General features: G+C 40.1%; 2 protein-coding genes across 5 annotated transcripts in view; both read left to right on the top strand.

The window, feature by feature from the left end:
* Positions 1-6,042, top strand: part of vaspb (vasodilator stimulated phosphoprotein b) — a 45,334-nt gene extending 39,292 nt beyond the window's left edge. For all 3 annotated transcript variants that reach the window (XM_053623342.1, XM_053623343.1, XM_053623341.1), the window contains 2 exons: positions 520-577; positions 3,536-6,042. In XM_053623342.1, the coding sequence (XP_053479317.1) occupies positions 520-577; positions 3,536-3,570 (93 nt within the window). In that variant the 3' untranslated portion in view covers positions 3,571-6,042. The remainder of the gene's footprint in view (positions 1-519; positions 578-3,535) is intronic.
* A 5,399-nt stretch (positions 6,043-11,441) lies between these two features.
* akt2 (v-akt murine thymoma viral oncogene homolog 2) overlaps positions 11,442-20,148 on the top strand; it is a 26,150-nt gene continuing 17,443 nt past the window's right edge. Inside the window, exon 1 of one of the 2 annotated variants that reach the window (XM_053623339.1) lies at positions 11,442-11,552. The gene's annotated coding sequence lies outside the window, so the exon portion shown is untranslated. Of the gene's footprint in view, positions 11,750-20,148 lie in introns of both variants that reach the window. The other variant, XM_053623340.1, reaches the window with a different exon arrangement.

Here is a 20,148-nt window from a genome sequence, read left to right as displayed (position 1 = left end):
AGTATTATAACGGTTTCATTTGTCTTCTTCGCTGTATTGTCTTGAAGTGACAACATAGAATACAGTTTAAAAAAATTAAATTAATTAAAACGTTATGGTGGCATTATGCTGATATTTAAAATTGTGACGTAGACGTTTGCAGAAGTAATATCTGGGCTTCAATCAGTTGTTTTAGGCCGGTCTGAAGCGGTGTTCTCGGTTATATAGAATAAATCCCTTTGTGAGAGACTATGAGCTTTGTAGTTTTGCAGATTGTATACATGCACAAACAGATACATCACACACTATAGGAAAAGGAAAACATTAAAAAGCACTTTCAGATCCAGGAAGTCACCTGTTTAGTGCTCTCGCAGGTAGACCAACTTACATTGTTTACTGTGTTGTAGCACAGTGCAGAACAACAGGTTTACAGCCAGCAGTTGGTGATAGACCCAGATTACACACAGCTACACACAGTTAGGGAGCATTACCATCTTTTAAACTGCCGAAAATGTAATATTTTGTGTGTGTGTGTTGTAGGAGCTGCTGGAGGAAGTGAGGAAAGAGCTGCAGAAAGTCAAGGATGAGATTATTGGAGGTAAAAGCGCAAATATAAATGCTTGTTCGAATTAATGCATCTCTGTGCTAATATTGATGGTGTCCCAAACAGCAGTGTGTGAAGGTAGTAGTGTCTGTATCAGAATAAATTCCATGAGTAACGATCACAGAGAAACCCTAATAACACATGGACTGTGCAAACTGTTGATGCATCACACAGAAGAGTCAATGGTCTGATTTGGTAGTTACAATGAGTTATTGCTATACCTAAAATAATTAGTGCACACTAAGCACATTTGGCTAACTCAAGGGTTCTCAAACGCTTTGGGCAAGCAACCCCAAATGGACTTTATGAATTTTCTATGACATATATAATGAAAATAATCCAGATTTATAATATAGAACTACTGTAATTTTTGAACATTTTATTGCATTAATAACACGTGTATAAGTGTAGTGCAAGTGACAAAGGAATATTGCTTGCACTGATTTACCAGTCTAGTAGAAAGTGTTTTGTTATAGGAAAATAATCTTCCACCAGGGTGGGGTGATACCGCTAGACATGAAGCATAGGGGACTGATTTATACTTGACACGTGACTTTGCGTGCGCGTGCAGAAGCAGTAGCAACGTGAGCAGCATCGTTCACACACTCGCTGTGTATCTTGTGTGCACCCGGAAGATTTCCAAGTGATATTCACTAGACATCACGTCACAGCCACAACATCCCTGTCCATTTCACGCACAGCGACGTTAAACACACTGATGGCTTAGCGGTTAAGGCTCTGGGTTACTGAGCGGAAGGTCGGGGGTTCAAGCCCCAGCACTGCCAAGCTGCCACTCTTGGGCCCTTGAGCAAGGCCTTTAACCCTCCCTGCTCCAGGGGCGCCGTATCATGGCTGACCCTGCGCTTTGACCCCAGTTTCCTGACAGGCTGGGATATGTGAAGAAAACAATTTCACTGTATGATGTATATGTGACCAATAAAGACTCATTATGAGCTCTGTCTTTCGTAAAGCTGTCCGATGTTGTTTTGATTGTTGTCACAGGCTGCGTCTCAAATCGCAAATGCCGACATTACATTCAAGTGGTATTTACTGATCTAGAAAATCCAGAAGATGGTGCAAAACAGACCTTTTGGTAGGTTTGAAGAAGACATTTAGGAAGGAATTTAGAATTCACTTCTAACTTTTTAGTGTTAGTTAATACTTCATTACAGTCTAGAAAAGTACATATGCATGCAATACATTTGAGACACAACATTAGCTTGTTTTATTAGCAGAGGTTGAAGGATGGGGAAATTTGTCTGGATTATTGCTGAATTACACTAGTGCTGCATGTCATTATAGTGAAAAAGACTAAAATAACATGTAACCCGTTAATGTAAAAGGGGCTTGTCTGAAAGTGTAACAATTTCTCGCAGTAACACTTCAAAATCTTAGAACACAAAATGCGTCTTCGATATTTCTAATATCTAATTTTGAAAAAAAAAATTTAATGAAACAAAAGAGGAGATTGTGAGTCTCTCTCACGACTCGATTTGTAAATCAGGTGACCCCACGTAGGATCACGGCCCGTAGTTTGGGAACCCCTGGGCTAAATTTTCAATTTTTCACACATTCCTCTGAATATTACCTTTTGTAAAAATTGGAATAGCAGTGAAATGGAAAACACCACTAATTATGCATGTAGCTGATTCTATTAACCTTCAGGGGAGGTGATTATCACCTGAATACCTTCCTGTGTGTGTATGCATGCATGGCAAGATCTTCCAACAATTTTACGAACTTCGATAGCAGGGGCAATAAATAGGGAACACTTTACTGAGTTCACTGCGAGACAGGGTGCTGTAATGTGTGCGAGGAGTCTGCAGGTGTCCCGCTGGCTTGGTCCATGTTGGGTAGACATAGGATGGGAATTGGAACTGATTGGGCAATAGGAACTGATCTCCTGTCAAAGCGTGGCATGAATTACAATTGATGGCCTTAGCATGTAAAGGGGGAGGGCTTTTAGGAACCAGTTTGCACCTCTTAAATCTAGAATCGGACTAAATGGTCTTTCTTCCAAACACGGTCCTTCTTCCAAACAAGAAAGTGTGCTGAAGATCTTTCCAAGAGGGAACAGACTTCTCTGGTTACAGCGGCAATTTTGTTGGGTCTGCCACTGATTGGTCCTAAGAATGTTGAGGCTGACAGTGAAGCTAGAGTTGTACCCCTGCGCTTTTGTCCTCGTTATCCACTCATCTGACATAGTCACTGCCTAATGCTTTTTAAATTGTAAATTAAAACACTCTGGTGCTGTGTATAAACCAGATTGGATGCCCCATGTCCTTTCCCAGGTGTCCCACTGAGAGTCTTGCAGCATGGCTTGCTAGTCACTCCATGCCAAAGACATGTATAACTGAGAGCAGGGTTGAAGTGTTGAGGTAGGGGAGAAATCACTTGAACACACTAACGCTGTATAACCACAGGCCGCTAGTAAACAGATGTGGGAGTTGGAGATAAAATCACAGAGGGATAACTGACTCCAGACCTGGTGTTGCATTAGCAATGTGAGTAATGTAGCAGGCTAGCCGAACAGTGCCTTGACTACGCAAGTGGCCCCAGCCACTGGTTTTCTAGTTGGCTAGACACTGTGATTGAGGGAATCCAACCCCAGCCTTAGTGTTGCTATATTGTCTGCTAGCATAGCAGCTTGGTTGACTAGCTAAATATTGCCTCACATGAAGCTACTCGGTTGATATTCACCACCCTTTGCAGTTCGGAAGAGTGAAATAGAACCAATATTAGAAAGTCTCATTCGAATGGGTTCTCTGTGTTCTAGGGGACTTAAAGTGGATGGCATTCTAGTAAGAACACTAACCAATATTAACTGTTGCATTTGGAACAGACTTTATTACTTGTAAACAGATTTGCTGTTAGTGTAGTGCTGGTCCAAACATGTTTGTGTGATGATTAACCATAATTACCATTAATACTGTTTTTGTTTTCTTTCCACAGCAATCATTCAGGAGTTACAGAGGAGAAGCACATAGTCTCTCTTTCTCTCTCTCTCTCTCTCTCTCTCTCTTTCTCTCTCTCTCATTCTCACACACACACACACTCACGCACACACAAATATATGCAGGGACTTAATCCATTCAGCTTGATTTTGATTTTAAATCATTCGGTTTTTATTTTATTTTCCCCACCATCACCATTGCTCGCTCAAAAAAGTTTACACCTCTTTTGGGTGTTAATGAAATGTGTGTATGTAATTAACAGTTACTGTAAAAGCTCAGCGAGCACACACACACAAACACACACATATGTATGCTCTCTCTCTCTCTCTCTCTCTCTCTCTCTCTCTCTCTCTCTCTCACCATTACTCCCTCACTCACTCAGCAACCACACCAGAGTTGCAATCATCTACAGACAGGAAGTGAATGCATGGTTCTTCATCACTCTAACTGGTCTGTGTTGTGATACATATTGAGAGTACAATCAAATGCAAGACTTTTGTGCTGCTCCTAAAGAGCACAGCTAAATAATATGCCATGTAAATAGTAGTAGGCGTCTGTGCCATGGTTCACTAGTGAACTGTATTATTGAACTAGCAAGCAAGCAGGTAAGGTAGCCTCAGTGGAGGTATTTCCTCAGTTCAGGGCTCTGTCTCAAATCGCGCACTATGCACTACATTGTTACACTATGTAGTACCTGGACTTTTATCAGGCAGTAACACAAATCAATCACTAATGCTTTTCACTGAACATAAATAGACACTTCATCATGTAGCACCTCGCATTATTAAGCTGTGCCAGAACATCCACTACCACATTTTAAAACCACCTCAACTCTTTTCTCCTCATTTGCATCTGTTGTGTAATGGCCATTATGAAAATTAAAAACCACAAAGGCTCTGCCCCTTCTGCTGCTTTGAGCAGACTGCAACCACCAAGCATTAAAAATTTCTGCTCAGTTCTAGCACAACATCCAGGTATTAATAGTACTACATCTCACTGATATTTCCCAGTGTGCACTGTGGAAGTACGTAATCTGAGATTTGAGAAACAATATAGGTTTGCATAATTCCGAGAAACACTGTTTTGTTTTATTTTTCTTCTAACATTAGCTGTCTTCTGGGAAGGATAGGTAGATATGATGTATTAGTTAGCCATGTAGCCAGCCTCACAGGCCAGGCATTTTACACCAGTGTTTGAACAGATCCTCAAATGGAACGGATTCCTGTCAGGAACTCATGATCTGAGATAGAGATGGATTCTCTGGTGTTTCTAGATGGACTTGTTTGTATAAAGTTGAGAACTTTTTGCCTCTGTACAGCCATGTAGTCTCTCAGGATGTTAATGTGATTTAGTCTACATTTACATATTTTCTTCTATCCAGAGCAGTTAGAGTGATGCGGTGTACACTGTGAGATTGACAAAGATACACATGCTCCAGACAAGAGAGGGAGACTGGTGTAGAGAGAACAGAAGCAGCACTGTAAACACAATAGCTGGAGTACACAGGGTGTTGCATATGTTTGTCAGTCAGTCATCAAACCTGATAATACACACCAACAAAAATAGAGTAGTGTAAGTCACTACCAGGTAGACTAATGAGTTGATGGATAGACACACACACACACACACACACACACACACGCGCTCAGGGGGATTTAATTATTGCATTACATAAAATAAACACACTAAACAATAACCTTGAACACAACCACACAGTCACTATGCAAAGCTTAATTCAAACATCATTGCAACCCATTTCAGTTTGACCAAAGTTAAATAATCATTTGGAGTTGACTCCTATTCCAAGTGTTGAAGGAGTTGATTTCACACAATCTTTTAGGCTGCATGTCCTTGCCAATGAACTCAGAGAGCTCTTTTTGTTTAATGCCTGAATAAACTCGTGCTAACATTACCTATACTTAAACGGGTACCTGACTCTTCTCAGCTTCTTTGGTTGGCCAGGTTCAAGGTTTTTTTCTTTTTTTTCTTTTCTCCTTTTTTTTCTCTGTTCTCTCTAAATTGAAATACTGCCAAGACTGCTCATGTATTTGCAAAGGAAAGAGGCATTTGTCCAATGTTAACAGTTGAATAGTACACGTTCTTGCACTATGTCCTGTGTGAATTGAGCAGAACCATTTTAATGTGTGGAATTGACTCTAAATCACTTTTGATTCCCAGTGCCTGGAATCAGGTAATCAGCTCTTTTTGGGATCAACTTCCAGCTGTGTGAATGGATATAAGATATAAATAATTATATTTCTGTTTAGACCACATTGCCTTTTATACAAATGTGTGCGAGTAGATATGCAGTGAAAGTGTACAGATATATACACATGTGCACACACTGATGTTTTGGTGGGCAGGGTTTCTTATTATTGGGTTTTTGTTTATTTCTATAGTGCTTTACTATATTTGAAACTTTTTTACACTGAAACACCCACACACACACACCCACACACACTGGAGCATTGCCTTTATACCCAAATACAGCTGCTGCTGCATCAACATGCCTCTGTGTTATCTCTGTGTGTGTGTGTGTGTGTGTTTTGAGGTGCCTCTGTGTGTTACATACGCATATCCTGTTAATCAGTTGACAAAATCATTCTAATCTCTCATTCTCAGGCTGCTTAAGTATTGCCATCTTTTAAGAGACCAGTCTGCAGGAGTTGGCAATCCCCCCAAAAACCGTGTTCACTATGAGAGTGTATGAAACATTTTGGACTAAATTGATGTTTAAGGGACCACCGTAAAACTACAACTGACCAGGTATTATTTGGGTGATGAAGTATTCTCAGCAAAACATGAGAAAACTAAACCTTTGTAAAAATGTATACATGTGTGTATGTGTGTATGTCAGCCAGTAGCTCATTTTGTAGTGTTACAACCTGGAGTTGAAATTGAATTAATTGGGATTTTTTTTATTATTTACTAAATGTGTAACATTTGAAGGTGCAAATATTTTTGCACCTTCAAATGTTAATTGTAATTGTGTACATCAAAGGTTGTTTTTTTATTATTATTTAAAAAACTTTTTTAATTAAACAAAAAAGCAGACGTATATTGGATTCATATTCAATTTCATTTTAGGATGGCGCTGTATTTGGCACCATCCATCAAACCTAACTGGTTTCCTAGTCCCTGCTGATGAAAAGCTACCACCCTCATGCTTCAATGTCAGGATAGTGTTCTCAGAATGCTGAGCGGTGTTGGATTTCTGCCAAACGTAGAGCTTTATGCCAAAGGCCAGAAAGTACATTTTTGCTCTCATTTTTGGTTTCCCACAAATTTGCTGAGTCTCCAACTGGCAATTATATTTGCCATTTTTTCCCCAACAGTGGATTTCTTTTTGCCACTCTTCCATAAGGTCCAGCTTTATGGAGTGTCTGGGGTATGGTTGTCCTATGAATAACTTCTGTCATCTAAGCTGTGGATCTCTCCAGCACCTCTATAGTTGCTCTTGGACTCTTGGTTGCTTCTCTGACGATCGTTACAGTCTCCTCAAGGTAGTCATAGGGAGTTGCCGTGCCACATTCTTTCCATTTTTTTTTTTAAATAATGGATTTAATGGAATGCTGTGATATGTTCAAAGTCTGGGATATTTTTGAAACCAAACCCTGATTGCTGCTTTTACGTAACTTTGTCCGTGACTAGTGTTGATAACTCCTTGGTCTTCATGATGCGTCTTGATTACGTACAGTGGCCTCCACTAATATTGGCACCCTTGGTAAATATGAGCAAAGAAGGCTGTGAAAATTTGTCTTCATTTTTTAACCTTTTGATCTTTTGTTAAAAAAATTCACAAAAACACTCTATTCTCATGGATATCAAACAATTGCAAACAAAACACCGATTTATCAAAGACAATATCTTCGTTAAATATGAGAAACATATATTTGAAGTATATTCCCATTGATGTTTGAAAAAAATTTTAATCTCACGAAATTGTGATCGGTTCATGAGTTCGGCCACATTTAGAGACTACCGATCGAGCCATAGAATGTTATTATCGGTCGATACTGATTGACGGCCGATTGATCAGAGCATCACTAATGGTTCTTCAATTAGAGAGTTACAGACCTTTTAATCTAAAGACTGATGTGGAGCTTTTGAATGAGATTCGGACTTAGTTAAAACTATAGGGCCAGCAAGCTGAGAAAACTTTAAGAAGACAGACGCCTGAAAATGGTGACAAACCCAGCAAGGCACTTGCCCACTAACGTAGACATGCCTATGCAACCATTAAATTGACAAGACTGACTTCAATTTAGGTTTTCTAACTAGCCAATTGTATAGTAATTGCCAGTATGATGAATTATATTTTATGCTGCATCTGAATCCTCTCCTGATTGTAGGTTGATTTAGATAAATTTTTAACAGCATTCACAATTCCATTCATTGATGAGGTTTCCAAAACAGTTCTAGATGATCTTGTAGGGTAGTGTTGCAGCCTCACAGCTCCAGGTTCAATCCTGAGCTTTGGTTACTGTCTGTGTGGGTTTCCTCTGTATAGACCGGTTTCCTCCCATCTCTAATGCATGCCTTTATGTGGACCGACTATGCCATGTTCTCTCTAGGTGTAAAGGAGTGTGTCAGAAAAATGCAAAAGAAAAAATAAATGCAAAAGAAAATCAATAAATAATAGACGCTTTTAGACCATTAATGTGTTGGTGTCCTTCAGTAGAGTCTTGAAATCTTCAACACAAAGCAATTCTCTCTTTTTTCATTTGGAGTTTACTGTTACAACCTGGAACTGAAATGACATAATGGGATTGTGTCATGACTCTACATGAAAAAAAATCCCATAATATTGAAATGGGGCAAAAATCAATAGTTAAAATTATTTACAAAAAAAAAAGCTAGGATTGCACAAGTATTTACCTCATTAGGGTGAAACCAATAAATTAGTTCTGGTTTGACCAGGTGTGATCAGAAGTCACATGTGATCTCAGTGTAAATATCTGTTCCTGGCAGGCCCCAGAGTTTGTTATAGAACATATAGTGCCATCCACTAATATTGGCACCCTTAGTAAATATGAGCAAAGAAGGCTGTGAAAAATTGACTTTGATCTTTTGTTCAGATAATTCACAAAAAATACTCTGCTCTCATGGATCTCAAACAATTGCAAACACAACACAGGTTTATACAAAAACATCTTTGTTAAATATAGGTGTGCAACAATTATTGGCACCCCTATGAATTCATATGAGAAAAATATATTTTAAGTATATTCCCATTGATATTTTACATTTTTTTAGTACATCTGGGTGACTAGGAACAGGAACTTGTTCAACTATGACTTCCTGTTTTAGAGGGGTATAAATATGAGGTAGCAGAACAGTGGGCAGTTTAACCTGATAATTTGTTTATCACAAAGCATACAAACAGTCATCGATCATCCAGGTAACAACACAGTATTAAGAATCAAGTGCATGTGCAATTTTGAACTGTTAAAATGTAATTATCATACAGCTGTCATCAATTAAATTATTCTGATTAACCCCAACAAAAGACTAGCTGTTTCTGTAAAACTTTCTTCACATCGTCTCTGTTTCATCTGACTGCTGAAGCCATGATCTGCAAAGAGCTTACAAAGTGTACATGGTATCTCACTTGTTGAAAGGTATCGATCAGGAGAGGGGTATAAAAGAATGCCCAAAACATTACATATACCATTTAAGTTTATGAAGACCATCATCTAAAAATACAGAAAATGGAGCACCACAGTGACATCACCAAGAACAAGACTTCCTTCCAAAATGTATAAAAGGACAACAAAAAAATTACCAGGGAGGCTGCTAACAGACCTACAGCACCATTAAAGGAGCTGCAGGAATATCTGAGAAGTACTGATTACTCTCTGCATGTGACAACATTCTCTTGTTTCTTCACATGTCTGGGCTGTGGGGTAGGGTTGCAAAAGGGAAGTCCTTTCTCATAAAAATACATCCAAGCTCAATTAAATCACCCCAAACCAAAATGTGGCAAGATGTGTTATGGGCTGAAGAGACCAATTCCAAAAGGTAAAATAATTCCATAATTAGCAAAACATCACCATGCCCACGATATAGCATGGTGGTGGCAGCATCATGTTTTAATGCTGCTTTTCTTCAGCCAGAACTGGGGCTTTTATCAAGGTGGAGGGAATCATGAATAGCTACAAATACCTGCCAATTTTAGTACAAAACCTTCAAGTGTCTGTTATTAAGCTGAAGATGAAAAGGAATTTCACCTTTCAGCATGACAATGACCCAAAGCATACATCCAAATCAACAAAGGAGTGGCTTAACCAAAAGAAGACCAATGTTTCTGAATGGCCTAGCCAGAGCCCAGACCTGAATCCATGTAATAATCTGTGGGCTGACCTGAAGCGGGCTGTGCACAGGAGATGCTCTCACAGTTTGATGGATCTAGAATGTTGTTGCATTGTACAGGTTGTAATTTTTACATTAAAGCTGGAAATGTTCTGATATGGTTTATCTTTCTTCATTATTCTTTGACATCACAAAAACCTGCTTTTTTTTAACAGGAGTGTGTAGACTTTTTATATCCACTGTAAAAGTTGTATCTGAGCTTGTACATGATGTGTGTATAAATTTTCTGCCAGTTCCCACTCAACACCACTGACACAGCACTGACTGGGATTTACTGTAGTAGAATCGATATAGAAGCTCAGAAGCAGCATATTATAAAGTTCTTTTCTCTCCCCGTGTCAATCATTGTTTTGATTTTTCTAACTACTTTTTTAAAATCCTCTGCACTGTAGCATTAACAGCCCTAAAGTAAACCTTTGCTCCCTTATGAGGTAGATGACCCCCTGACCAATGAGCTGTCAGAATAACGAGATTAATGCATAGTCTAATTCCATGCCCTGACACAGGCATGTTCAGAAGACTAGAAGACTTGATTCTTTTACATTTACAGCTTTTGGCAGACATTCTTGTCCAGAGTGACTTACATTTATCGAGTTTATACATCTGAGCAGTTGAGGGTTAAGGGTCTTGCTCAAGGGTCCACCTGTTTGGCAGTGCTTGGGTTTGAACTCATGACCTTCCGTTCAGCAGCCCAACCATTGGCATCATTTACCAAATTCAAATGTTCACATTTAAATGCGTTTCCATTTACAACACTTTCTGACGGGTGGGCATGGTGGTGTAGCAAGTAGTGTTTCTGCCTCACAGATCCAGGGTCCCCAGTTTGATCCTGAGCTGTGGTTATTGTCTGTGAGGAGTTTTTCTGCAGCACGGGTGTCCTCTGGGTTCTCTGGTTTTCTCTCACCTTCCTAAAACATGGTAAGTGGATTGATTCTTATAAATTGCCTATAAGTGTGAATGTTTGTGTGCACAGTGCCCTGTGATGAATTCACCACGACCCTGACCAGGATAAAAAACGGCTACTTGAGTTGAATGCAAGTTGAGGTCCTTCAGTAGAGAGAGATATTTTAGGCAGTGGAGGCTTGACGGTTAAGGCTCTGGGTTACTGCTAGGAAGGTCAGGGGTTCAAGCTGCCACTGTTGGACCCTTGAGCAAGGTCCTTAACCCTCTCTGCTCCAGGGGTGCTGTATCGTGGGTGACCCTGCACTCTGACCCCGTGCTCTGACCCCGACCTCCTAACAGGCTGGGATATGCAAGGAAAAAAATAATTTCACTGTGCTATAATGTATATGTGACCAATAAAGACTCATTATTATCTTGAACCCTGGTTATGCCAACCATGCTTCATGTGTCAGGCCTCAGTTAAATACATGCTTAATGAACTCATTTAAGCAGTTACAGCAATATGGCGTACGTTAAACCTCAACACTTGTCGAGTTAAATACGAATAAGGAAAAACAGAACGAGTCCGTGAAAATGGGGGATGTTTTTATTGTTGTTGACGGTGGCGTGACGTCATATCCTGTTTGTGCTCTGGCGAGGAGCTGAATGTCTGAAGCCAAAAAAAAAAAAAAACACCTCCAAAGTAGATTCGTAAAGTGAATTAGCAGCGAGAACGGAGTGTGAGCGGAGTGTGAGCTGCGGTGAGTGGAATTAATAACCAGAGTTTTCACCCTTCATCATAGTAAAAACGCAGCCCTGAGAATCCACTCTGTGTGTTTTGATGAGCGCAGATACGTTAGCATTTAGCATCCTGCAGCTAACACACACGCCGTTAAAAGTGAAGCGGACTCAGCCGAGCCAGCAGTTGTGCTAGCGCTAGCGCGGATTAATACGACAGGTCAGGGAGTGTAAATGTTAAGTCGTAGTGAAGTGTGATTATTTCATTAAGTGTGTGTGAGAGAGGTTTTGAATCTAGTCTAGTGTCCTCTATTTTAAAGCGGACAGCTGCTAGCATGTTAACTGAGCTGGATAACTCGCAGCCTAGCATGCTAACTCTCCCTGTTAACGAAGATAAAGGTTTAATGTTATAATGTTATGGCATGCGGAGTGCACATTTATTACTTTTTTTTTTTTTTTGTTTTGTTTTTTAAAAATAGAAGTAATTTTACTTTGTAGTCAACAGACCTTGAGTTGAAGTGACTCACTGCTTAGCGTAGTTAGCTTAGCTCGCACTTTTCTGCCTTAAGTTTGAACGCTATCTGGATAGATGTGTGGCTAAATAAATTTGCTTGTGTAAAAGTTGTAATATCGATTTTAAAGTCTGTAGTTATAGTTCTGCAGTTTGTACAGCTTTGTAGTACTTCAGCTAAGTCTTGTAGTTTTATAGGTACTACTTGATAGGTGTTTTTTAAGGTAATGTGATGCATCAGCGATATCGATAACCGGTTCTCCGATATACTGTAGATTTATTTCATTTAAAAACGCGGAGTCGTGTTGAACTGGAATACACGTTGTCGGTAGTGTTGATGAATCTGTACTATTTCTAACAGATGAGATCAGAAAACCAGTGTGTATTAATCAAACACTTTGTGAGGAAACTAACGGTGTGGGTGTGAGGATGTGGTGATGAGAGAGAGAGAGAGAGAGGTGGAACTTTACTGTTACAGACACTGACCTCACATCCTAATGAATCAGTGGTTTGTCAGGAGGTTGTAATGGACCTGTAGTTGGACCCCGGATACACACCAGGCGCCTTCAGTTCACACCGCACTACTGGCATGGATTCATACTTCATTTATTTATTTATTTATTTATAAAGAAAACCAAATGTACAACCCACGCCAGTCAGTACGTTTACATGGATGACAATATTCTGATATTAACCCGATTGAGACGATACTCTGATTAAGAAACTACTATGTAAACAGTGATTATTGATGACCTTAATCTGACTAAAGTCATACTCGAAGTAAACACACATCGAATTAAGACGTGGAGTATTCCTGTTTTAGTCGCATTATCGAAGTGCATTACAAACGTGTAAACCCCTTAATCACACTATTAACGTTGTGTGGGATGTTAATTTCAGCACATTGTGAGACAGGACACGTACACACACAGCAGTGCTCAACCGTTTGACGGCAAATAAGAGATCACGGCTGTGTCTGAAACCACGTACTTACCTGCTACAGTATATCGTAGGTGAAAGACACGTATTTCAGCTACTATGTAGTAGGTAAGTACGCGGTTTGGGACGCAGCTCACGACTTCAAGCAGTCATCTATTAGCACGTGCAGCATGACAAATAATTCACTGCACTTGAAGCTTTCATAAATTAAAAATGAAACACCAAAGCTGTATACAGTGCCATAACGAAGACCAACTGTATGTTGATACGTGAAATTCTGGAGGTAACATTGGCGTGGTGATGTAATGACGTGCTGTTAATCAATCTATGTTCTATAACATGTAAAACGGGAACATAAAAGGCATATCCTAAAAGCGACTCATGTAAACACCTTAATCACAATATTGTCTTATTCACAATAAGCTCAATAATTAGATTATTGCTGTCCATGTAAATGTAGTAAGTGTAACGAGATATGGCAGGGGTCCTTAAACTGATTTACCAATGGGGTCGCAAAAGTATAACAACTCCTTTTGTTGCATTGAATTGTTTTGCGAATTAACGTTAGAAATATCCTTGATGGATTTTGTGTGCTGATATTTTGAAATGTTAGTGCGAGTCACATTCACACAAGCCGTGGCTATTAAATTAATTGGCTTTTTTTGTGGCTGTTTCTCAATTCTAAGAATGCAGAGTATGAACTTAAGTTGTCGTGAAGGCCAGTCTTGCCAGGCTACCTTTGAAGAACAAACTCTGAAGGACAGTAGGGCGTAGGATCTTGGCGAGACTTGAGATGTGCCGTGATCTTACTGTTGCACGATGGACCATCCCAGCACATTTCTAGTAGCGGGACAGGGTCCTCATCTCTTCAGTGCTCCTTAAGTAATATGTTTCAGCTGGTTAATAGAGTTACTGTTAACCAAAAGTTAATTAAGCATGTTTTAATGTAGTAAGCTAACAAGTTTACCATTACCTCAGGATGGGAGCTAGCATAGTTTAGTTAAAATACTTCTGAGGGATACATTTGACTTTTCAACAACCTTATATATATCTCAAAATCGTTCTTTTTAGATGCATATTTAGATTATCATCATTAAAAAGGTCTTAAAACTACAGGTATGGGTCAGGCTTCCGTCATCCACTATACTGTGTTGCCACAATGACTTCTGGGACTTCAAGCAGATTAGGTGCACCCAGGTCTGCATCCTCGATATCAAGAACACATCCGGGTAATTTCATGTGTACTTGTGTTCTTGAGTATAGGAACTGAACTTCGGCGGTGGATGATGGCGTAGAACTAGTACATGAGGACGCAAGAATGCATATTGAGAAACGGCCTTTGTCTGTCCTGACATGCTACACAAATGCAGTTCACCAAAAAAAAGGACTAATTTCCCTGTCCATCTACTGTAGCGAAGCAAACTAGCATTGTTTCTCAAATAGCACGCTTGTGCACTATTCTACACCATTATTGAGTTAACATTCACTGGATTACCTATTACAGTTAATGTTTGAATTTTAAAAAACGTCCTACGTCGCCTTCAAACCTACAGAAAGGTCTGTTTTCCATACCAGCTTTCGGGATTTTCTAGATTAGTAAATACTTTTGAATGTAAGGTCAGAGTTTTCGATTTTGAGACTCAGCCCTTGACGGCAGCGACAGCAGAAAGATTTAAATAGCGACAGAACTTGTCTGTGTTTAAAATCAACGTGCGATTAAATCGCAAAATATTTTACATTTGGACTTGGAATACCAGGCCGGTAAATTTTTGCCACTTGTCGTGCCATCTAATGAATGGCATGTTTATTTGTACGTAAGATACGCAGCAATCGTGTAAATAATAATGACTCTGCTTCTGCATATGCACACGAAATCACGTTTGAAGTATAAACCAGGCTGTTTTGCGTTGTGCTGTATCACACCACCCCGATGCGGATTATTTTCCTGTGACAACACATCACAGTAGACTGGTAAGTCAGTGCAAGCAATATTCCTTCCTTCCGTTTTTAGTCACTTACATTACCCCTACGTATGTTACTGGCACAAAAGGTTCAACTGTTACAGTAGTTGTATATAATAAATCTGGGAGAAAAAAATAGCGTGGTGAAGACATGCAGTTGCAGATAATTAATAATATCCATGGGAGTTGTTTGCCCAAAAGTTTGGGAACCCCTGTGTTATGGGGATAGACAAAGTTGGGAGGGCTGTAAGTGCAACACAGCTCAATAGAAATGTGTCATGAGCAAGACAACTCACTTTGACACTTTGTGCAACCTGTAGATTTACAGAAGCAAATCAAACAAAAGCAATTGAAATAGTTCAACAATGAATGCTCCAAGTGTTTTCCCCAAATTCAACTGAAAATGCAACTTATAATGACGTCTAGTTTCAAAATTATTCAACCCCCTGAATACAATCCCTCACAACAGCACAAATATGCAGAACAGGTGTTGTCTCAAGCACACCTGATGCAACTAATCAAAGGTTTCATTAATTGCACCAGGTGTGCTTGAGCTGGAACACATGAAATACCTGAACTGGCTAGGGGCGGAAAATATATGAAATATCTGGACGGGGCAGAAAAAGGAAGCTATCAACATCTGCAACCAGATTTCTGAGAAGGCAGGTTGTGGAAAACCCTTGAGTAACTGCAAAAGACCTGCAGCAAGACTTGGTGGCAACAGCTACTGAGGGTTCAGTGAGCACAGTAAAGTGTGTACTAAACGCAGAAGGTTTCCGTGCTAGAACTCCAAGACATACACCACTACTGACCCAAAAGCACAAGAAAATCAGCTCAAAATCATATAAATACAGTGAGGGGGAAAAGTATTTGATCCCCTGCTGATTTTGTACGTTTGCCCACTGACAAAGAAATGATCATTCTATAATTTTAATGGTAGATTTATTTGAACAGTTAGAGACAGAATAACAACAAAAAAAATCAGAAAAACGAATGTCAAAAATGTTATAAATTGATTTGCATTTTAATGAGGGAAATATGTATTTGATCCCTCTGCAAAACATGACTTAGTACTTGGTGGCAAAACCCTTGTTGGCAATCACAGAGGTCAGACGTTTCTTGTAGTTGGCCATCAGGTTTGCACACATCTCAGGAGGGATTTTGTCCCACTCCTCTTTGCAGATCTTCTCCAAGTCATTAAGGTTTCAAGGCTGACGTTTGGCAACTCGAACCTTCAGCTCCCTCCACAAATTTTCTATGGGATTAAGGTCTGGAGACTGGCTAGGCCACTCCAGGACCTTAATGTGCTTCTTCTTGAGCCACTCCTTTGTTGCCTTGGCCATGTGTTTTGGGTCATTGTCATGCTGGAATACCCATCCACGACCCATTTTCAATGCCCTGGCTGAGGGAACGAGGTTCTCACCCAGGATTTGACAGTACATGGCCCCGTCCATCATCCCTTTGATGCGGTGAAGTTGTCCTGTCCCCTTAGCAGAAAAACACCCCCAAAGCATAATGTTTCCACCTCCATGTTTGACGGTGGGGATGGTGTTCTTGGGGTCATAGGCAGCATTCCTCCTCCTCCAAACACGGCGAGTTGAGTTGATGCCAAAGAGCTCCATTTTGGTCTCATCTGACCACAACACTTTCACCCAGTTGTCCTCTGAATCATTCAGATGTTCATTGGCAAACTTCAGACGGGCATGTATATGTGCTTTCTTGAGCAGGGGGACCTTGCGGGCGCTGCAGGATTTCAGTCCTTCACGGCGTAGTGTGTTACCAGTTGTTTTCTTGGTGACTATGGTCCCAGCTGCCTTGAGATCATTGACAAGATCCTCCCATGTAGTTCTGGGCGGATTCCTCACTGTTCTCATGATCATTGCAACTCCACGAGGTGAGATCTTGCATGGAGCCCCAGGCCGAGGGAGATTGACGGTTCTTTTGTGTTTCTTCCATTTGCGAATAATCGCACCAACTGTTGTCACCTTCTCACCAAGCTGCTTGGCAATGGTCTTGTAGCCCATTCCAGACTTGTGTAGGTCTACAATCTTGTCCCTGACATCCTTGGAGAGCTCTTTGGTCTTGGCCATGGTGGAGAGTTTGGAATCTGATTGATTGCTTCTGTGGACAGGTGTCTTTTATACAGGTAACGAACTGAGATTAGGAGCACTCCCTTTAAGAGTGTGCTCCTAATCTCAGCTCGTTACCTGTATAAAAGACACCTGGGAGCCAGAAATCTTTCTGATTGAGAGGGGGTCAAATACTTATTTCCCTCATTAAAATGCAAATCAATTTATAACATTTTTGACATGTGTTTTTCTGGATTTTCTTGTTGTTATTCTGTCTCTCACTGTTCAAATAAATCTACCATTAAAATTATAGACTGATCATTTCTTTGTCAGTGGGCAAACGTACAAAATGAGCAGGGGATCAAATACTTTTTTCCCTCACTGTAAACCACAGAAGTTTTGGGATTCTGTTCTGTGGAGTGATGAAATACAACTGGAACTTTTCGGCACAATGGATCAGCGGTATGTCTGGAGGAAGAAGAATGAAGAAAGAACACTCTGTCCACAGTCAAGCATGGTGGTGGCTTGGTGATGCTCTGGGGCTGCTTTGCATCCTCTGGCACTGGAAACCTGCAGTGTGTAGAAGGCAAGATGGAGTCATTGACGTATCAGGAAATCCTCAGAGAAAACGTTATGCGGTCTATGAGGATGCTGAAGCTTGGGCATCATTGGACCTTCCAACAGGACAATGATCCCAAGCATACCTCAGATTCCACCAAGGCTTGGTTGCTGAAGTTGTCCTGGAAGATTCTGCTGGGCCATCACCATCACTTGACTTGAACCCAATAGAAAATCATTGGTGGGATTTGAAGAAGGCGGTTGCAGCATGCAAACCCAAGAACATTACTGAAGTGGAGGCCATTGCTCATAAGGCATGAGCTGAGATTCCTCAGGAATGCTGCCAGAAGCTATGCTTTACTAAGTACTAAAGATGTATGCCATTAAGGGGTTGAATAATTTTGAGACTGGAGAAGTCATTCTAAGTTGCTTTTTCAGTTGAATTTGGGGAAACCACTTCATTGTTTTGAACTATTTCCATTGCTTTTCTTTGATTTGTTCGTTGCAAACAGCTGAAAGTCTGTAAATTTTGACAATAAACCTGATTTACAATGGAGGTTGAATAATTTTGATTGACTGTAGCTGCCTGCCATCATACTTGCATTCAAGTAAACTTGTCCACCATAAGGAAGTAAGTGGAAAAAATTAAACAAAAGTCTCATCATATTTTAATTGGAAAACTGGACACAATAAAATGCTGAGACTCCCTACTTACCACCATGTTCTAAATCACCAGTACTATGCTGTTAGATATTAAAGTTGATCAATCGGGCAGTAGTTAAGCAATCTCGCACGAGCAAGATTGTGGTTATTCTGAATAATGGCACAGCTGTGATTTGGCTGGAGGCCTGAGCCTGCAGGGGCGAGTCTATTAGGTAATCACAGCAGTGCCAATATTCAGTATAACCACACGATTGCAGGCACGATATTGCTTTCATACAACAGTTTTATAAATACGAGCTCAATATAGAATAATTGACATTTCGCACACAATATGCCCAAATGCTTTGTTTTTTGTTTTTGCTCCTTTAGCGGAAATAGATCTGTCAGCCGGCTACCTAGCTAGCTCACATTGATTTGTACATTCCTGGTAAAGATCTCTCTGTCTGACAAGCTTTCATGTTTTAAGTACAAAGTTATATTTCTGAAAAGCATCGTTTGCCTGCTGATGATAACACTATACTATACTGTAGTAACTGTTTCGAATTAGGAAGTGGAATTTTACGTGGTGAACTCAGACGAGTGGACACAGTCAAACATCCCAGTGCGAAACTAACTGTTATCTAAAAACAAAATTAATAGCCCAGATATGTATTCTTCTTTTCGCAGACACTTCAGCTAGCGATTTTTCCACTGCTGAGTTATATAACTCTATATAAACAAAACATACAGTATGTGTGAGCATGCATTTCATGCCCATGCTTACAGGAGGATTGAACTCCCTCCCTTTCAGAAAAATACCCCCCCGCAATCAGGGTAAAGAATTATAAAACCTGCAGAAGAGGGGTCAGCTCATCTCTTCAGTGTTTCCAGGCACATGACTGCACACACCTGATGATTGGATTGAGGGCTGGTTGACTCTCACCATGTTTTGGATGTGCATGATATGCTGTTAAACTTTTGAAGGTGTGCACATCAGCTCGTCCGTACACCTCTGCATGGCACGCTTACCCATAAACCCCCGCAGAAGTAAAAAAAAAAAAAAAAACAGTCTTTAAGCGTGTCTCGCGCAGTTGGTGTGTATCGAAAGCTTGGTGAAAAATGGAAGCGTAACTGTGGTGTGTGGTGGTTTGAAAAAAAATAAACAACAAACCCTTCAGAAGCATGTGTGATGTGAATTGGTGTTGAGTATGGTGTGAATGCTAAAGGATACAGCCATGACTGACTATGGAGCCCTAGACAATGGGCCTCATTTATCAAGCAGGATACAAATGGATTTATTTGTAAATTGTTTGTACAAGCATTTACATAAGACATTTTGGTGTTCTTGAAAATCCTGTAATTTCATAAAAAATGGACATATCCTAAGCATTCTGCTTTAGTCTGTGTAAATTTATACTTTTACCTTGTAGTTTAAATAGCTTTTTATTACATTTACAGTATTTTGCAGACACCGCTATCCAGAGCGACCTCTAGAAGTGCTTTGTAGTCTCTATCACTAAAAAAAACCCCCAATCCTCATCAAGAACATTTTGTGAAACCCAGCGTTTTATATGAATGGCATTAATTAAAGAATATGAGAAATACAGAAAGTGAGCAGACGCTTGCAAAAATAAAGCAAGTGACCGGGCACTGTGGTCAAGTTGCAGTTAAATGCAGCGTGTTTTCTTGATTATTATCTCTCTCTCACACTGTTGACTGCAAAGAAGAGCCCCGTGTTTGACTCCAGAGTCCTTTTCTGTTTCCTTGAATGACTGTTATTGAAATCCCACCAGGCTAGCATTACTTAGCATTTTGTACACTTCCTTTATTCTTTGCTTGGCCATGGCGAATAGTTCTACCTCACAGTATCTTAGAACCACATGGAATGGGGATTGGAGGAATGTCTGGTCTCATCTAGGGTATGCTTCTTACATATACA

Source organism: Ictalurus furcatus, chromosome 4 (genome assembly GCF_023375685.1).
Source record: "Ictalurus furcatus strain D&B chromosome 4, Billie_1.0, whole genome shotgun sequence".
Lineage (NCBI taxonomy): Eukaryota > Metazoa > Chordata > Actinopteri > Siluriformes > Ictaluridae > Ictalurus > Ictalurus furcatus.
Note: the sequence above shows the minus strand (reverse complement) of the source record. Positions and strands in the feature narration are given on the sequence as shown.